The sequence below is a fragment of the Bos grunniens genome, chromosome 8 (assembly GCF_055505025.1).
Source record: "Bos grunniens cultivar Pamir isolate PY7600 chromosome 8, Bosgru_T2T1.0, whole genome shotgun sequence".
Taxonomy (NCBI): Eukaryota; Metazoa; Chordata; class Mammalia; order Artiodactyla; family Bovidae; genus Bos; species Bos grunniens.
In genome coordinates, this window is record NC_141172.1 from 84,546,806 (window position 1) to 84,565,363 (window position 18,558).

General features: G+C 42.4%; 1 protein-coding gene across 3 annotated transcripts in view; it reads left to right on the top strand.

Moving 5' to 3' along the window:
- The window catches only part of FAM120A (family with sequence similarity 120 member A), a 115,832-nt gene extending 100,245 nt beyond the window's left edge, over positions 1 to 15,587 (top strand). For all 3 annotated transcript variants that reach the window (XR_015131938.1, XR_015131937.1, XM_086315631.1), the window contains 6 exons: positions 1,491 to 1,700; positions 3,730 to 3,913; positions 4,500 to 4,637; positions 6,770 to 6,911; positions 7,214 to 7,310; positions 13,673 to 15,587. Coding sequence is in view for 1 of the 3 variants with exons in the window: in XM_086315631.1 (XP_086171757.1) it covers positions 1,491 to 1,700; positions 3,730 to 3,913; positions 4,500 to 4,637; positions 6,770 to 6,911; positions 7,214 to 7,310; positions 13,673 to 13,984 (1,083 nt within the window). In the remaining 2 variants the exon portion in view is untranslated. The remainder of the gene's footprint in view (positions 1 to 1,490; positions 1,701 to 3,729; positions 3,914 to 4,499; positions 4,638 to 6,769; positions 6,912 to 7,213; positions 7,311 to 13,672) is intronic.
- Positions 15,588 to 18,558: the final 2,971 nt, after the last annotated feature.

An 18,558-nucleotide genomic window follows, 5' to 3' on the forward strand; every position in this document is an offset into this window, starting at 1 on the left:
AAGCTCAGGCTGGCATCGCTGCTGTGACACTTTCCCACAGCGTCAGTGTTTAGGAAGGAGAAACTCTTTCTCTGCCTCGAGACTCAGAAGAAAGGGATTTCCACTTCCTTTCTGCAGTGCAGAGAGAGGCAGGATCAGTAGGGATCTAAGTAAGTTAGGTGACTTTTTTTATTTCCATTTTGTGCCCGCCCCGCTTTCTGCTCATAAATGTAAAAATTCATCTATCATCCCGAACCCACATGCCCTCAACTGAATATGCTTATTAGTTACTCTTTCCAGCACTACATTGGACAAGCAGAAGCCAGCAGGCGTGGGCTGGGAGGGACAGACTTCTTCAGGTTCAGGAAGTTCTTCACTGCATTGACTTCAAGTTTTGTTTTTTGTGTTGTTTTGGGTTTTTTTTAAGTTGAAAAATATGGTGTTAGCTGATAATGGGGAATGTTGACAACGACAGCACAAAACATCAGATAATCCTAAGTTCATTAGTGTTTGGCACCGGAGTCATCTTTTTTCTCTTTAATGAAAAGCTCGTTTACCTGCCACAGTTAGGCATTGCTTAGTTTGGTACGCATAAAGACTGCATTCGCAAGATACCATAACCTTAGAAAATAAACATGCATGGTGGGAAGACAGACATCAGGACAGTTAAAACTCAGTCCTGGATAATCCACAAACTAGGTCCTTCACAGATAATCAAGAGTTGACTGTATTTGTCAGTGGTTCTTGTCCTGTGCATTAGATGCTAGAAGAAAGGGCTATGTGTACAAAGGAAGGCTCACAGCACCAATGACTTGAGGGAAAAGAACCCAGAAATGCAAGTCTCTAGACTCTGATAGTCTGCATGGTTCAGATACAGTGTTTTTGCTGTTGTGTTCTTTCATTTATAAGCTATCCATTTCTCCTAAAACATTTTGACAGTCTCATTAATAAGTTGCTATCTAAAACATTAACATATAAAATAGACATAAAATATAAGCTTTAGAATGAAATTATACCAAGTAATTTCTTTCCAAATAATTTTTTTAAGATAACTACTTTAAAAATGCAGAATCTTAATAGAATATTCCTTTTTACCACATTTCTGTTAATATATTACCAGTGTTTAGAATCTGCAGTATAAAATTTTATTTCATAAATGAATTGTGGGCTTCTTAACTGCTAAGGAGACCATTAATGATTTGTTACTTTGTCATGTGTCCACCTTAAACACAGTATTGATTTACACTTGTATAACTCTTTACAAATTTCAAATTGAAATATTTCAGTATGTTTATAAAACAGCCTCTTAAACTTAAATTTGTTAAATAACATAAAAAGTCTTTCTGTTCAGACAGGTCAGTGTTAAGTCACTGTAAGATAGTGATAGAGCTACTTAGGGGCATTTGGTTGAGGGGTGTCCTTATGACCCATGGAGAGTTATAGTCAGACATTGCAAGAGTTGGATGCTGTAGTACTCTTACTCCATAGAAATAATTCTTTTCCATTTAAAGATTGAGAACCTCGACCCCCGAGGCATTCAGCTGTCAGCTCTCTTCATGAGTGGCGTGGACATGGCCCTGTTTGCAAACGACGCATGTGGCCAGCCAGTACCCTGGGAACACTGCTGTCCTTGGATGTATTTTGATGGGAAGCTCTTCCAGTCCAAACTCCTCAAAGCAAGCCGGGAAAAGACCCCACTCATCGACCTCTGTGATGGTCAGGTCAGTTGCAGGAAAGCAGGCTGGGTGGGGCAGGGAGGAGGGGGTGGCCCCTTCTAACCAGAACGAAATAATGTTCACTAGCTAATCTGTTGTCTTTCCTACTGAATTTGTAATGAGCCCATGCAACAAGAATTTAATTTAGATTGAGCCAGCCCAGTGTGTAACTAAATGTCAATTCAGTGCCCATATGAGCTGAGCCCAGAACATACACTTGGTTCTCATTATTCACAGTAATTGTACTGTATGAATTCACCTTGAACACTGAATTAGCAAATACTGAATTTTTGCACTTAGGGAAAATACAGGGTTAGGGTCCTGCAAGCCTTCTGTTGCATCGTCTTCATCAGTCAGTCAATAAGACAATAACCTTGTCTTATGTATATTTCTGTTTAAATACTTCTTAATGCATATACATTGTTAACTCACTCACATTGAACTTATGACTGGCAACGTTATAACTCAGCTTCAACAAAGCTCATTTAACTAACACACGCATTTTGTCTGTACGGCACATCACAGCCTGGCACTTGGGAACACTAGCCAATACTCAGCACTGTGCTATTCTAACAGCAAAATCATTCACAAAAACACAAAATTGTGGCACTAAGGAGATGGTGACTGGACACATGTTTACAGTATAAAGACTGAAGCATGAAGGAAGTGCTGTGCTTTCTTTAACCTTAGGTGGCAACTCAAGCTTTATTCCACTCAGTGAATGTCTTCAGATGACTGTGAAAATGCTAGGAGTACTGATTTTGAGTTTATAAATAAATTTTAGCAAGTGGCTGAGTTTACAGATGTGGAACTCATGAATAGTCAGGATTGACTGTACTTGTTACAGTTCTAATTTAAAAATAAAGTGAAGTAGGTCATCGGGTTATCTTGTCCCTTTGTATATAAAAGAAGTTCACATATGCTGCAAGCTTTTTGCTTTTTAACCTTAGACTACAAAACATGTATTCTTCCACATGCTGCTTAAGTTCAGCTCAGTTTAAAGACAAATTTACAGAGTAAGCAGATTTTCAGGTTCTCTGATTAAAGATTTGTTGCTGGTATAGCGACTTAGCACATACATATTTATGTATTTATCAACAAAAGACACTCAGTGTTTTTTTGCAGTATAATTTGACACACACAAGTTGTATTGCTCACATTTGTGCAGGCTACCTCACTGGTAGCCCCATGGACAGGTCAATTGGTCTATTGTCCTTTCTCTATTAGAGAGCTCCAGGCATCTCTTAAGAAGCATCTACTACTCTTTGCCTCAGTTCCTTTTCTGTAAAGTGAATGTTTGACCTAAAATTGAATTGGTTAGGAAAGTAAAATTTAAAGACGTGAACTCGGCATCGTCTACTCCCTGGTGCATGAGCGGAAGGAAGGCTGCGAGCATGACTTGTCTGGACTTAGTCATTGATTTTGAGAACCAAATTTGTTTTCAGTTAATACTAAGTGGTTCTCATCTAAAAATATGTTGAGAAGGTAGAAATTTAAATTCTTGTTTTATAAGATTATGAGATAAAGTATCTTTTTTTTTTTTTTGCTTTTGTGGTCATGTTTGCATTCTGTGGCCTTCCCTGGTAGCTCAGTGGTAAAGAATCTGCCTGACAATGCAGGAGATGTAGGAGATACAGGTTTGATCTCTGGGTCAGGAAGATCCTCTGGAGAAGGAAATGGCAAGCCACTCCAGTTACTCTTGCCTGGAAAATCCCACGCACAGAGGAGCCTGGTGGGCCATAGTCCATGGGGTCACAGAGTCAGACAGGACTTACCGACTATACTACAACAACAACAGTAACATTGCATTCACTGAGCAGATTGTGGCTGTGTTATTTATGGGTAAATAAGCACAGACAGAGGAGCCTGGCGGGCTACAGTCCATGAGGTCACAAAGAGTAGGACATGACTAAGTGGTTAACACACATGTAGGCGTAGCATAGTGGTCAGCATGTCTTATTTCTTCCTGTTCATTCCAATTCAATTGAATTGAATTTGTGAATGAAGTTTTCACATGCCAGTCCTTGACTTCCAGGCCGAGCAAGCTGCCAAGGTAGAAAAGATGCGACAAAGCATCCTGGAAGGGCTGAACTTCTCCCGGCAGAGCCACCCACTCCCCTTCCCACCGCCAGCGGCGCTGCCTTTCTACCCCACCTCTGTGTACCCACGGCACTTCGGGCCCGTCCCCCCGGCCCAGGGCCGAGGGCGGGGCTTTGCAGGTGAGTGTGTCCACCACTGTAGGTACGGACTTGCTAGTGTGGGGAGACAGACACACATACATAACATGCAGGCCTTCTCAGTGAGCTGTATCCTGCTGTGTTGAGACCTTGTAAATAATTCTCAGCCTTAGTTATGAAGTTTGCAGCAACAGCTCTTCACATTAGAAAGGAATAAACTTGATCCTGGAAGAGATTACGTATGGGAAAGGGAGTGGGAGCAGAAGCTATTGCAGAGATATGATTTTTAAATTGGTCAGTGTAGCCAAAAACTCTGCTGACATTTGTGGTTTAAGATTTTCTCATGTTGTGGGGTCAGCGGAGCTGTCCTCCACTAAGGCTGCCTCCCAAGCCTGTGGCAGAGCCCATAGCAATAGTGTTTGGTCTCCAGAGGCTCCTCAAAGAGCAGGCAAGGTGACTTTCCTGTGTTGCTTGTGAACAGAAGAGTCAGGAGGCTCTTCCCTGGCAGCTAATGGTGTAAGAACAACTGAAGGGCACGGGGGTCTCTCTGCCTGAAAGCCCACTGGTGGCTTTCCCTGAACCCAGTTCCTCATGGCTTCTCCCGTCTCTCTCCACCCGGGTCCCACAGGAGTCTGTGGCTTTGGAAGCCCCTATGGGGAAACTGTAGCGACAGGCGCTTACCGTGCCTTCCGAGTGGCGACAGCAACAGGACACTGTGGAGCCTTCTCAGGCAGTGACAGCAGCAGGACTAGCAAGTCACAGGGCGGTAATTATGCCACAACTCCTCCTAGAGCTTTTTTCCACCAGCAGCTTCCCGCTCCTTCTGGCTCTTCTTCCTCCTTGTCTGTCCTGACTCCAGCACCAAGTCCTTTCTGATAGGCCCCCACTCTGGTATTTGCTGCTGCTCATCTGCCAGCCTCTGCCTCCCCCCGGGTCTCTGCGGCAGCTTTGCTCTGACCCACCTCTGTCTTCCAGCGGGACCAGTGTGTCCACACACAGCCCTTCTGTGCACCTGCCTCCTAATCATTGCCTCCTGTGATAGACAGGTTGCCCATTCATTCCCAGGGACGTTTTTTTGCTTTCGTGTTCTCTAACAGCCCTCTCTAGTTAAAGAGGATCATGCTTGTATAGAAGAATCTAAGGGCATTGTACAGTTCTTGGCATAAAAGAGTTTTTCATAGTTTTTTTCAGAGAAATATTAGTGAAGAAAAGTCTAATAAAAGAGTCTGGTTTAAATTTCCATTGCTTCTCTTCTCATTCATATTAGGCTTGTGAGGGTGAGAAAAAGTCTGAACATTGAGTTTTGAAATATTATCTCGTGATTTTGCTGTACTTTGAAGCCCATGACTTGTAACTTTGTCATAAATGCCACATTTTGGGACTGCAAATCTAAACCTGACTGTCAAGTCAGTGTTACAGGATTACTCAAATACAGTTTTGAAGAACTTTTAGGATAGGCAAGCCTTTCTTGATCAGAAATATTTTTCCAGTTGAGTTACTTGGGTTCTTACAGAAGCTACTAGAGACATCTTTTGTAATAGTAATACTCTTCTGGGTGAACGCTGCCCTCTCTCTGTAGCTGTGGAAGCCACTTTTCTTCTGCTGTACTTGCATGCCTGCTCCTGCCTCCCCTTAGTTCTCCTGGCTTTCCAGGGTGCTTTCCTCCTGTTACTGCGCATCACACAATGCGCAGTAATGTGTGTTCTCTGCTTTACAATCAGCTTCAGCTTTTTGCAACCCTTGCCTGGAAACTCATGCTGGCCTGCAGTTGTGATAAAATACTGTTGGGGGGGTGGGGAGGAGTCCTGACTGTGAACACTGCTCTGTCAGTGGTTTAGTCTGAAATGACAGTAGGAACGTGCTTCCTAACTTTTACCAAATTGTGTCTGGAATTCAGATCTCCACTGTCCAGTATGGTAGCCGCTGGCCACATGTGGCCTTCAAGCACTTGAACTGTGGCTCATCCAAACTGAGCTGTGTCCTAAGCGCGCACCTAATTTTACAGACTTAACATAGAAAGAATGCATAATGTCTCATTAGTAGTTTTTTATATTGATTACATGTTATTTTGGGTATATTGGGTTAAATAAAATATGTTATTAATATTTACTTTATGTGTTCTTACTTTTTTAATGTGGCTACTAGAAAATGTAAGACTTATTTGTAGGTTTTGTTGGACAGCGCTACCTAGCTGTTAATGATCATGGCTAACATCCGGATGATGGAGAATTTATTATAATCCTTTCCATCTCCCAAAAAAGAAGATGCTTGAGGTTCTGTTTTGTTTTGTTTTTATCAGAAATTTTGGTATCAATTAATTGTCTAAGCATTTTCTTAGGTAAGTTAGAAGACTTTGGAATATTCAGGCTACCAGTAATTAATAGAAGTTAGTGAATACAAGGAATATTTGTAACCCTGCCTAGGGAAATTATCATTTAATAACACAATGAGACTTAACAGGCTAGCTTTACTGATTAATTTCTGTAATGTTTTGTTAAGGTAGTAAAGTCTAAGTAATTACCCAAAGAGAAAAACATTTGAATTTGCAGATTTCTATCTTGATAATGTGGAAGGTGTGCCATGTATACCCAGTACTTTATTGGATCTGTTTCTTCCTAATAGCTGTACTCATTTTTCAGCCATAACTTAATTTCAGTTGTGATTTCTTCCAGTAGCCAACACAGTTGTCTTACTTTCAGATATATTTTTAATGACAACTTAAAATCATTAAAATCAAACTGTCTGCAAAGATAGTTCACATAATAAACAAGAAGTCTTTAGAAAGGAAGAGAAAGGGCTTCATATGAAGTAGAAACCACATTTGAAAAGAAATTGCTTACTTGTTTCTCTTTGCTATTTCTGTGATTGTCAAGATTTTTTTCATCTACTTTTGTGCAGGAATCCAACCTATACCTTCTCAGGGAGGGAAGCTAGAAATAGCTGGCACCGTGGTTGGCCACTGGGCTGGGAGCAGACGGGGCCGAGGCGGCCGTGGGCCTTTCCCCCTGCAGGTAGTTTCTGTTGGAGGACCAGCAAGAGGGTGAGTTCTGAACCATGAAAATGTATTTGTGTAAATAAAACCAACCTCTTACCTGTTACTTTAATTATAAGCTTACTGGTAACATCTTTATATCATTAAATATATTTTTATTGGTTATGTAGGATTCCATTATATACAACAGTATGTAATTATGTAAACCATTGTTAAAGAATTATCCAGAAATTAAAGTCTGTGCTTCCTATAGCATAGACTAGACACCTTTAAATCCATTTGATATTATTTTAAATGTTATCTTTAAGAGATACAAGTCTGTTTGCTTTTGTTCTCTTTTATGTGTTTAGGCGTCCAAGAGGCGTTATTTCCACTCCAGTGATCCGAACATTTGGAAGAGGTGGAAGGTACTATGGCAGAGGCTATAAAAACCAGGGTGCGATTCAGGTAATAGCACCATGCAGTGCTAGTGCCAGCTCAGTTCTGGGCGCCTGCTCTGCCCGGCCAGTGTTTCAGGGCCCCTGACCAGAGAGGGGGGCGCTGGAAGGCTTCTGACCCAATAGTGGCACCTGGTGGTTTTCAAATGTACCTTCCCTCAAACCCACCTTCCCGCAAACCCAGACCGTTTTAGCATCGTGTTGGGTAAAGCGTGTGAGCTCGTGTTCGCGTGCTGTACCTGGGAATTTAGCTGAGAATAATCCAGAAGCTGTTAATGCTATCTATATTATAAACCATCATTTAGGTGAATCACATTTAGGATTTAAAAAGAAGTTGTGACTTTGTAAGTGCTAGAACAGTGCATTTTTTTTTCCTCCTGCACCATCTTGACTAGTTCTTCCATGAAAGGATCAGCTCATGAGAAAATAAAGTCACAGACTGTCTGTCTTCATGAAAGAGCTAGAACTTTCTTCCGCTTTGGATACTCCATTTTAGGACCTGGATTCTGATGCATTTCCCCTTGAGAATGATGTTTTAAAAAGACCAGTCAACCTTAACACTGTATTACGTTGTCTCATTTATTGAATTATGGCTTTAATTAAAGTACACAATTTTTTTCTCATAGCATCCTTGTAAACATTAAGAGGAGTACACTTGTGTGACTCATTTATTAATTAATAATCCTTATTTGGAAATAGTTGGCCAAGAGAAAATAAAACTTCTGCCTTTGCCAGGTGATCTTAGCATCTTGATAGCTTCTGTATTTTGATGAAATACATCAAATAAGTCAAGTACAGAAACAGTCTCTTGCCTGAAAACAGATCCAGGCAGCCCCTGTTTGCCGTGCAGCATCCAGCAAGGGGGAGGTCCTCAGCTCATTCCGGCTCCCCTGTTGTCCCGCCCTGACCGTCCTCAGCCTTCATCAAAATGCTCTTTTGAGCCAGAGGTACTCTCAGTCTCTTAGCGGGTAGATGAGAAGGAGGAGAACTTCTTTCTTACTTCTCCAGCCTGGAGCTTGTCCTATAAAATGCCTCTGGTTTTTCATTACAGTCATCCTTGGTGGGTACAAGGGCCTTTCCTGAGCTAGTAGTGGGAAATATGTATCCCTATAATGCTTAAGCACTTTCATTTTCATTATAAAACCTAGATACCAAAAAAACCACACACACCTAGATATAAAAAAAAAACTATATCAAAATGTAGTTAAATGAGATATAAGGCAAATAGCCATGGAGCCATCACCCATGTGATGAGTAGCATTTTCCCAGCTCTTTCCAAGAGCCTCACAGGCCCAGTCACAACACTAACCTCCTGCCTCCCTCTGCACAACATAACCACGACCTTGGAGTTTTACACTTATTTCTCCCTTGTCACTTTCTGGTTTTTTACCACTCGTATGTGCCTTCCTAGACGCTTGATGAATTGTATTCGTTTTCTTTAGTTTGCTATGTCTTCTAAGTCTCTCTGAATCCCCAGGTTTCCCTCCCTCCCTTTTTCCTTCATTTATCAACTGAAGCACAACTCAGGCTATGTCACCTTCAGAATCCTGGCTTTTGCTGAGTGCACACTCACGGTGCTGTTCCTTGTGTGACTCTGACCTTTCTTGCCCACTCGTAGCTGGATCTGGATGCTTCATTGTCCTTCGGTTTGTCCCTGTGGCAAGACTGCAGTGGAGTCGCGTGCTTTCCTGTCTGCTTATCGTTTTTTATGTGTTAGAACCTGTTGATCCATTTATGTACTGCAGATTGAAAAATGAAGAGACTCTCATTCCATCATTTGTTTTTCTTTATTGGGATATTTTTATAAAGAAATGCTTCCCTTCGCTTTCCATTTGGTGCCTCAGTGTTACAGCCCTTCAGGAAAGCTATAGATGAACACATGGTTCTGTAGCTCAACTCACCTGTCCTTGGCCACTGGGACCCTTTGCTGTGACCTCTAGTCTTCAGTAACTTCCTGTCTGGTGTATCACCCAGCCCAGCAAACCAGTGACAGTCATTTCTCTTTGTTTCTTGGTTTCTTTAGTGAGAAACAGCATTTCAAGACCACAGTAAGAGCACTCCCTGATGGACATAAGTGGCCATAGTGTCAGTCACAGTTCCTAGTGTTCTGTGTACATAGACACACACAGTCCTATTTCTTTATATATATAAACACACACACAAACGATATGCTTTTTATTATATTTTTTAAAGGTAGGATTCTCTTGAATTCACACTGATGTTTTCAGTTTAAACTGAAGACTATAAGGCTTGTATTTAGTCTCATCTCTGTTAAATCTGTATGTTCTTTCTTCTAGACCAAGTCACCATTTCTGGGCTTTTCCTATGAACAGATCTAGAGGGAAGAGGTGTACCCATGCACACTCATGTATAATGCACATGCAAACATATATACATATAATCTGCTGTTCCTGCCCACCCCAATTAAATTGACTCTTCTAATGCAAATTCAGAATTTCAGGAATTTGACTTAACGTTTACTATTTATGTCAGTGTGTCCTTTCTTCCCTCCTGAGAATCTTGGTTCCTAAGAACCCAGAGAATGATTAAATTAGAACATCCCGTAGCTCCTCATTTATTTCATCCCACATTGCATACACAGTCTGTTCAGTTCAGTTCAGTTGCTCAGTCGTGTCACTCTTTGCTACATCATGAACCGCAGCACGCCAGGCCTCTCTGTCCATCACCAACTCCTGGAGTCCACCCAAACCCATGTCCATCGAGTCGGTGATGCCATCCAACCAACTCATCCTCCGTCATCCCCTTCTCCTCCTGCCCACAATTCTTTGGCTCCATCCCTTGATTCTTTCTGGAGTTATTTCTCCACTGATCTCCAGTAGCATATTGGGCGCCTACCGACCTGGGGAGTTCATCTTTCAGTATTCTATCTTTTTGCCTTTCATACTGTTCATGGGGTTCTCAAGGCAAGAATACTGAAGTGGTTTGCCATTCCCTTCTCCAGTGGACCACATTCTGTCAGACCTCTCCACCATGACCCATCCATTTTGGGTGGCCCCACGGGCATGGATTAGTTTCACTGAGTTCGACAAGGCTGTGGTCCATGTGATCAGATTGGCTAGTTGTCTGTGATTGTGGTTTCAGTCAGTCTGCCCTCTGATCCCCTCTCTCAGTGCCTACCGTCTTACTTGGGTTTCTCTTACCTTGAGGAATAGCTAATACTTCTATCACTAGCACAATCACAGGAGACAGTTAAAGTGTTGGTATATGCTTTCCCCTTTTCCCCCACCATTCTCACATTTTAAAAAGAAGCTATGCTACTACTGTCTACATTGTCCAGGGTACATTATCCTTTCAGCTACATTTGTCCAGGGTCTGTAGATAACTATGTCCTGTGCCCCATAAGCCTTGAGGCTGCTGGTCCATTTTGTCCCTCTGAGGCTCTTTTCTTTAGTGAGTTCCTAGGGAGGACTTAGGATAACAGTAATTTGAAAGTAGTTTATTTTCCCAGTAATCAGAAATATTGGTTTACATCTTCTCAAGAGACTTTACACATGTTATATGATTTTCTTCTGTCATAAAGCTTTGCTTTATGACTAATAAAGACTAATAATAATTGAATTGTCTTTCCCTTTGAAGTCATTTGCTGTTTAGACCTAAATGCCTAAATTGTTTTCTCCCCCACCCCACCCCTGCCACAACCCCAGTTTTCATTTTTTTTCGCTGAAGTTTAGTGCTGGTCATTCTTGGGTCATTGCACTCAATATGCAATACTTTCTTTCCAGGCATAATTTCAATTTTTTTTTTTTTTCCCCAGAAAATTTTCTTGAATTACTTGTTTTTCATTTCAGTTCTTTTGCTTTGGTTTCTTTTCATCTCTGGTTCTCTGTCTTCATTGTTTGGCATACTCTCGATTCCTTTTTGTCTCAAGATGTGACTCATATACTAATGCAGTTCATCTGTTTAAAGTGTACAATTCAGTGTATTCTCGAGGTCATACAGCAATCACCACTAATTCCAGAACATTTATCACCCCAAAAGAACCCCAAAAGAAACTTTACTCATGAGCAGTCACACCCCAGCCTCATAGACTCTGATGATCTGCTTTCTGTCTGGACTTGCCCTCTGTACAAATGCACCTGCTGTGCCCCAGTCCAGGACTCCATTCTTTATTATTGTGAGTGATGCGCCACTGTCTAGATAATACTACATTTTGTTTACTTGTTCATCAGTTGATGGACGTTTAGATTGTTTCCACTTTTTTGCTATTATGAATAATGCTGCTGCTGCTGCTGCTGCCAAGTCGCTTCAGTCCTATGAACACATATATACAGAACACATATATTTTGTGTCCTCCCCCAAAGTTTTAATGAGATATAATTGACACAATATTATATCAGTTTCATTTATACAACATTATGATTTGATACTTGTATTTACAAAATGATCACCAAAGTCTAGTTAACATCCATCACTGCACATAATTACAGATTTCGTTTCTTGTGATGGGAATGTATCCTTGAAGATATTCTCAGCAACTTTTAAATATATAATAGAGCACTGTTAATTGTAGTCTTTACGTGCAAGTTTTTGTATGGACACATTTTCAGTTCTCTTGAGTATATATGTAAAAGTGAATTTCTTAGTCATATGGTAACTCTGTGTTTAAGCATTTGAGGCGCCACAAAATTTTCAAAGTGAGTGCATTTTCCATTCCTGTTACCAGTGTATGAAGATCCCAATACTATATACATCCATGGCAACACTTGCTACTCTCTGTTACTGAGTTTAGCCGTCCTCGTGGGTGTAAAATGGGATCTCATTGTGAGTTTGATCTGCATTTCCCTTTCTTTGTCTCTGATTTTAAAAATTTTCTTCTTTAACCTTCAGGTATTATATGATGTTTACTTAGTGGTGTTTCTTTTAGTTTAGTGTTCCTTTCTGGAATTATTTTTTCTTTTATTTTTAATTCTTCCCTAAGGTTTTCACCTCACTTGATGGCTTTTCCTGGGTTAATATGTGTTCCTGTTCATCCTGTCCTGTCATAGCCTGTTTCAAAATCAGAGGAAGAAGTCTGAATCATTTACTGGCGTGCCATTCTGACGTATTTCATTGTCCTTGGGGATGCTGTTCCATCTTTTATTGGTATAATGTGTGAATTCACTGTGGTACTTCCTGTTGCTCATTTTTAAGTGAAAGTAGTACTCTTGCCCCTTGAGAAGGACAGATGATAACTGGCACCTTGTTTCCTGAGTCGCTGGCCTTCCTGTCTCTGTTCTTGCCATCCTGATGGGGCAGTTCTGAGAGGCTGTGTCAGTGGGACAAGAGGCAGGGCTGCCCCCTGCTCGTGGTGCTTATAGTGGTGGGCGACTCCTTGCGGTGTTCTGGGCTTACGGGAAGAATTTGCTGTAGAGAGAGGGAGTGTCTGTTTCCAAACAGCTACAGGCTATCGTTCCTTCTTAGTCTTCCTGCATCCTTCATAACTATACGGCGGCTCCCTAATAAGCAGGCCCCTTGAAGCATTTCCTGTAGCAGGCATCTGTGAGGGAACTGCTTCATCACCACTGGCATACTGCACCACGTACGTGTTTAGTCTGGGAAGTGGACTTTTTCCTTAAGAGAGTGAGGGCTTTGAGATTTGAAAGCATGTACTTGAAATCGTCAGTATTATTTTTCTTCCCTTTTGGCCCTCCTGTATTTTTATATTAATTACTTTCCTCAAGGTTCCTAGAGAATGACAGAAGTATTGACTTCTAGAAAAGTTTACATGAGTATTTCTGAACTGCAGGATTCAAAACTAAAATGAGAAGACACTGTGTGAAAATGGCCCCAGCTGGGAAACATGATAACCCTGGTGTACAAGAGGGTGTCTCTAGAAGCAAGGGTGATAGGTACCGCCAGTTCTACTCTGTATATAGACTGCAGAGTGGAGAGAGTATATAATAGAATGAAGAGCAGATACAGAGTATGTAATATAGAATGTATATGTATTACAGAGTGTATATGGACTATGAAGTTGACCCTTGGACAACATGCAGTCAAAAATCCTCAAAGAACTTTATAGTCAGCCTTTCTTCCATGTCCACAGTTCCACATTTGCAGATTCATTTAGGGCTATAGTACGTATCAACTGAAAAAAAATCCATATAATGGTGGACTTGGGCAGTTCAAATCCATGTTGATCAAGGGTCAACTGTATAGAGAATATATGGAGTATATAATAGAGTGCATAGAGTATATTATAGTGTATAACACGCATAGGGTAGAGAGTACGTACAATGAGGGACACAGCCACACGTTCACTGCATTCTATTCTTGAATCTGCAGTGAGTTACCAGGCCTCAGTTGGTGTCTCCTCCCTCCCGCTGTTTATCAAACACTGCCTTATTGCTTGCTGTCTTTCATTTTTAATAGGGCAAGCCTCCCTATGCTGCTTCAGCAGAAGAAGTGGCCAAAGAACTGAAGTCGAGATCCGGGGAATCTAAATCCTCCGCTATGTCTTCAGACGGGTCCCTGGCTGAAAACGGAGCGGTGGCTGAGGAGAAGCCGGCTCCCCAGATGAACGGGAGCGCGGGCGACACCAGGGCCCCCAGCCACTCGGAAAGTGCCTTGAACAATGACTCTAAGACGTGCAATACAAATCCTCACTTAAATGCACTAAGTACAGACAGTGGTTGCCGTAGAGCTGATGCTCTGGAGGCAGCTGTCTTAAAGAAAGAAGAGTAAACTTATTTTTTATAGAGGGTGAAGGATGCTGGAAGGGTAAGGATTTAGGAATATCTGGAGAGAAAGAGAGCCTACAGTTATGTACATTTTTTCCTTTCCGTAAGAGAAAAATGAGGACTTTGGAAATTCGGATCCCTCTTTGATATCAGAGATTTAAACAACACATTTTTAGTTTTAACCAGTTGTAGTCAAAATGCTACAATAAAACAAAAAGAGAGAAAGAAAATGAAGAGCATTTGACTCCCACACTTAAAATGAAGTACACACAAAGTTTAAACTGGTTAATGACAAAAGCCTATAGTTGTGTTTCTTGAACTATAAAGAAAACAAATTTTGGCAGTCTTTAAGTATATATAGCTTAAAATATCATTTTTAGCATTTGGCACCATATGTATGCCATTATCTTTGATTTTGCATTACTGTTCACAAGAAAGCTTTGTCTAAGGCTTTGATTTTATGATTATGAAAGAAATAAGGCACAACCACAGTTTTTCTTTCTTACTTAAAATTCATCACTGTTGATGTGGTTCTTTTGTGTTAAGAAAAAAAGTGCAACTATCAAAACAAAAAATTATAGAGTAATATTGCCGTTCTGCTGATTTTAAATATACAGTACATCATACATACTTTACAAGCAAGTTAAATGGAGATAAAGTTGAAATCATAGAAGATGCAAATGACCTTTCAAAATCAACACAATGTGTTCTGAAACTTTTCGTGACTTAATACCATGCATCTGTGATCAATGAACTATGTGGTTTTGAATCGGATGTAGACCATTAGTGCTACTTACTTGAGCTAAACTTCTGCATGGTTCATAATTTTTAAAGTGTGTAGTTAATATTATGCATGTTATTGTCCTTTCTTCCATTCTTACCAGTATGTGCCCATTTGCAAAACAAAAATGCTAATAATCAGTAATAGTCCTATAAAAGATGTTAACTCTGTTTAGTCATTGACTGATCTTGCTCTAACCTTAAAATTTTGTGATTATTGACCTCTGTTGCATTTATTCTAAAACCCCCCAAATTATCTAGCTGTTTCAAATATCAACATTACCCTGGTGTATTCACTGCTGTATGCATTATTGTTCTTTGTTGCTGTTTTATGCCTTCATATTAGCAAAATATGAAATTCTGTGAAAAACAAAAAAAATCCCTTTGATCTTTAAAAGAAAAAACACAAAAAAAAACAACCCCCCCTTCTGTAGCAGGAAACAAATTGCTTGTTCTTGAGAACTTTCCCATCAAGAATTTAGTAGAAGCAGGTATACTTATATCATTTTGATGTTTTTGTTAATGTTTCCAAACAATGTACTTTGAAATCAGAATCACTTCTTATTCGTTTTCATATAATTCTCCTGATGCTCTTCATCACACATTAGTGATCAGAAATGAGATGTAATTCCCCAATCCCTGCCCGCAAGACCTGAGTAGGATCTTACTGTAAGTTGAAGGGAGTTTTGCCCTAACTCATGGATTGTGCAAGAATGAACTGCTGTTGGGTTTGACTGATTGTAGATGGGTTGTGGTGTGGTGTATCTGAAGGCTATTGAATGCAACTTACAATTGCTTAATAAAAATCTTTATTCTTTTAGTATAAAGATGGTGTGGCTTTAAATTCTTTGTAAGAACATCCATTTTACTGAGGTTTAATGCCAATTGAAACAGCTACTAAAGAGCTTAGTCAATTAACCAAAATTTAGAAGTATTTTGCCCATTCCATGTCTTGCTCTAAAGGAACATGTGTTGTCAAAGTGCAAGTTATGTTGATGCTGATGCCTGAATTTCATAATTACAAAAAAGACATTCTTTGATAGAGCAGCCTTAGAAATAGAAATTTAAATGTTTTTTTTTAAAAAGCCCAAGGAAGAAATACATTTGATCTTGATTAAACCACTTTTTAAAAAGCCAAATCCATACTGTATTTGTTTAGTTTTTACTTAATGCACGTTTTTTGTTCTACCACATTACATTTAGCTGCCATGTCTCCTTAGGCTCTTCATTGTGACAGGGTTTCAGACTTTGTTTTTGGTGACCTTGTGACAGCCTTGAGGAGTAGTAAGATATTTTGTCAAATGTACCTTTACTGTTATTTGTCTGATTTTTTTTTTTTCATGAATGGACTGGGGTTAGACTATGTAAAATTAGCATTCCTTATCACCATTGATGGTGACCTTAATCAACTGACTGAGTTAGTGTTGTCAGGTCTCCTCACTGTAAAGTTGACCAGCCCCATCTCCTTTCCATGGGTTTCCCAGGTGGCCCTGGGGGTAAAGAACCCGCCTGCCAATGCAGGAGACTTAAGAAATGCCAGTTCGATCCCTGGGTGGGGAAGATCTCCTGGAGGAAGGAGGGCATGGCAAACCCATTCCAGTATTCTTGCCTGGAGAGTCCCATGGACAGAGGATCCCGGCGGGCTACAGTCCATGGGGTCACAAAGAGTCAGACGCGACTGAGCAGGCAGGCACTCCTTTCTGTACTGTACTCTTTGAAAGAGCCACCGTGTTTCAACCCTCAGAGTGGGAAGTCATGCTTGAGTTATCTAGTAAATCATTTGGAATTGTGAGTGGCAAATTTGTCCCTTCTTTTATTTCTCCATATGTTTTTACACCATCGAGTTCTGAGTGCTTAGCACCGAATGGCAGGCATTTAATACATATTATTGGTCCTTGTGAACATCCATTGCAAACCTCTCAGGTTATATCTTAAATGATGACACTAAAACAGGACATGCTTTTTAGAAGCACTACTCTAGGTTTTTGGGTGTTTTTTTTTCTTCCCAGATTCTTTAATGTTCACAACAGTGCTATCAGTATGACATTATCACCACCAAAGACGATTTTTAACTTATTGGAGGCCACACTGCTAGTGAACGCTGGAAAGGGATCTGAGTCTGTGCCCGTCCGAGCCTATGTTCGGAGCCTTGCAGACACCCCGGTGGTCTGAGTCCCCTCTTCCCGGCTCCTCCGGAATCTTTTCTTCGGGCCTGGCGGGGAGGTGGGGCTGCGTCCCCGTCTCCACCGGGTGGGCACGAGGGGAGGAGCCGCAAGGGAGAGTAGGAGCAGTGGGGAGGAGGAGCGATGTTAGAAGACTCGGTATCAAAAATACAGGGACTGCAGGCGCGCGCTCTGGACCTACCGCGCGGAACCCCGGGGCGGAGAAGGGCGGGCCGCCTCAGGGCCCCGCCCGCCCTCCTAGTCAGAGGAAGACGATCCCGGGATGCGCGCTTCCGGCCTTGCGTGCAGCGGGGCGGGGCCGTGCGTGGGGCGGGGCGGGGCGGGGCCTTGGCAGGGTCGGCGGGTTCTTGGCCTGTGCTGACTGCGCGCGCACCTCGCCCGAGTTTAAGGCCCACGTTCCGGTGCGAGCCTTTGGAGCTCCCTAGGCGAGGCCCGAGGCGACCGCTAGAAGCCTGCGAGGGCCGGTTCGGTATTTACACAGCGTGCACTGGGACCGAAATCCGCGCTCAGAGCGCCGACAGGATCCTCGGGGACCGCGAGGGTTGGGCCGGGGTTCCACACACGGTCAGCACTCAAGTTCGTTCCTGGAACCCGATCGGTCGCAGAAAACCCCGCCTGTCCTGGGGCTGGGCGCCGGCACCGCGTTCTCTATAGCCAGGGGCTCTGCGCTTCTGTGAGACGGACCGCGGTCCCTGGTCCCCGATCCCCGGGGCTGACCAGGCACTGTCCTCAGCTAATCTGTTCCAGGCAAGCCCTGGTCGTGATGGGTGTACCGTTAACCCTCTGCTCCTACAGACTGTGGCTCTGAGATTTGGAGGAAATAAAGGAAACACCCACACTTCTCCCTGACTCTTGTCTGGTCAGTCGTGCTGGCCCCACAATTCCTCAGGGACTTGGATTTGAGCTCCTCTGCGTTCGTATCGTGCTCTGTTCCACAGTACCAAGGGCTACTGTACAGCCCCCCCGCCACCCCCTCTCCCGGTCCCCCGTCCTTGCTAGTCCTCGTTTTTTGAGAGAGACACTGGGGAGCAGGGAGGGCTTCCGTTTTACAGAAAGACAGTTCCAGGGAGGACTCGCTATACGGCTCCCCTGACTTTGTACCCGGAGCACTTTTAATACAGTGTCCATTGCAAATGCCTGGCGAGGTTCTCTTCGGGGAGGGTTGTATTCTTAGTGCCACTGGCCTCTGCCCCCAGATGCCAGCGGTAGCTCCCCACCATGACAACTGCAACCCTTCCTTCCCCACCACCCGCGCCGCGTTTCTCCTCTCTGGAGCAGGTCCTCCCAGCTGAAGAAGAACCCTGTGTTTTGGAAAACGGAGAGGGGCAGGCGCAGGAAGCAAAGGGCCACTGAAGACCCCATGCTTTCTTGGGGATAGGCTGGCCGACTGTCCCACATCAAGAGTCACAGGGACGGCCTGCGTGGCATCCGGATATATGCAAAGAGCCAACAGCTGTGGGTGGCCAAGCTGGGACTCTGGGCAGCTGGATTCTGACCCTGGCATTGACCCCTGGACAATCCACACAATCTCCTGGACTGACGGTTACTTTTCCCTTTCTTTCTTTTTGAAAAAATAGCTTCTACTGATTTTTTTGTTTCCAAAGTAATATGTTTA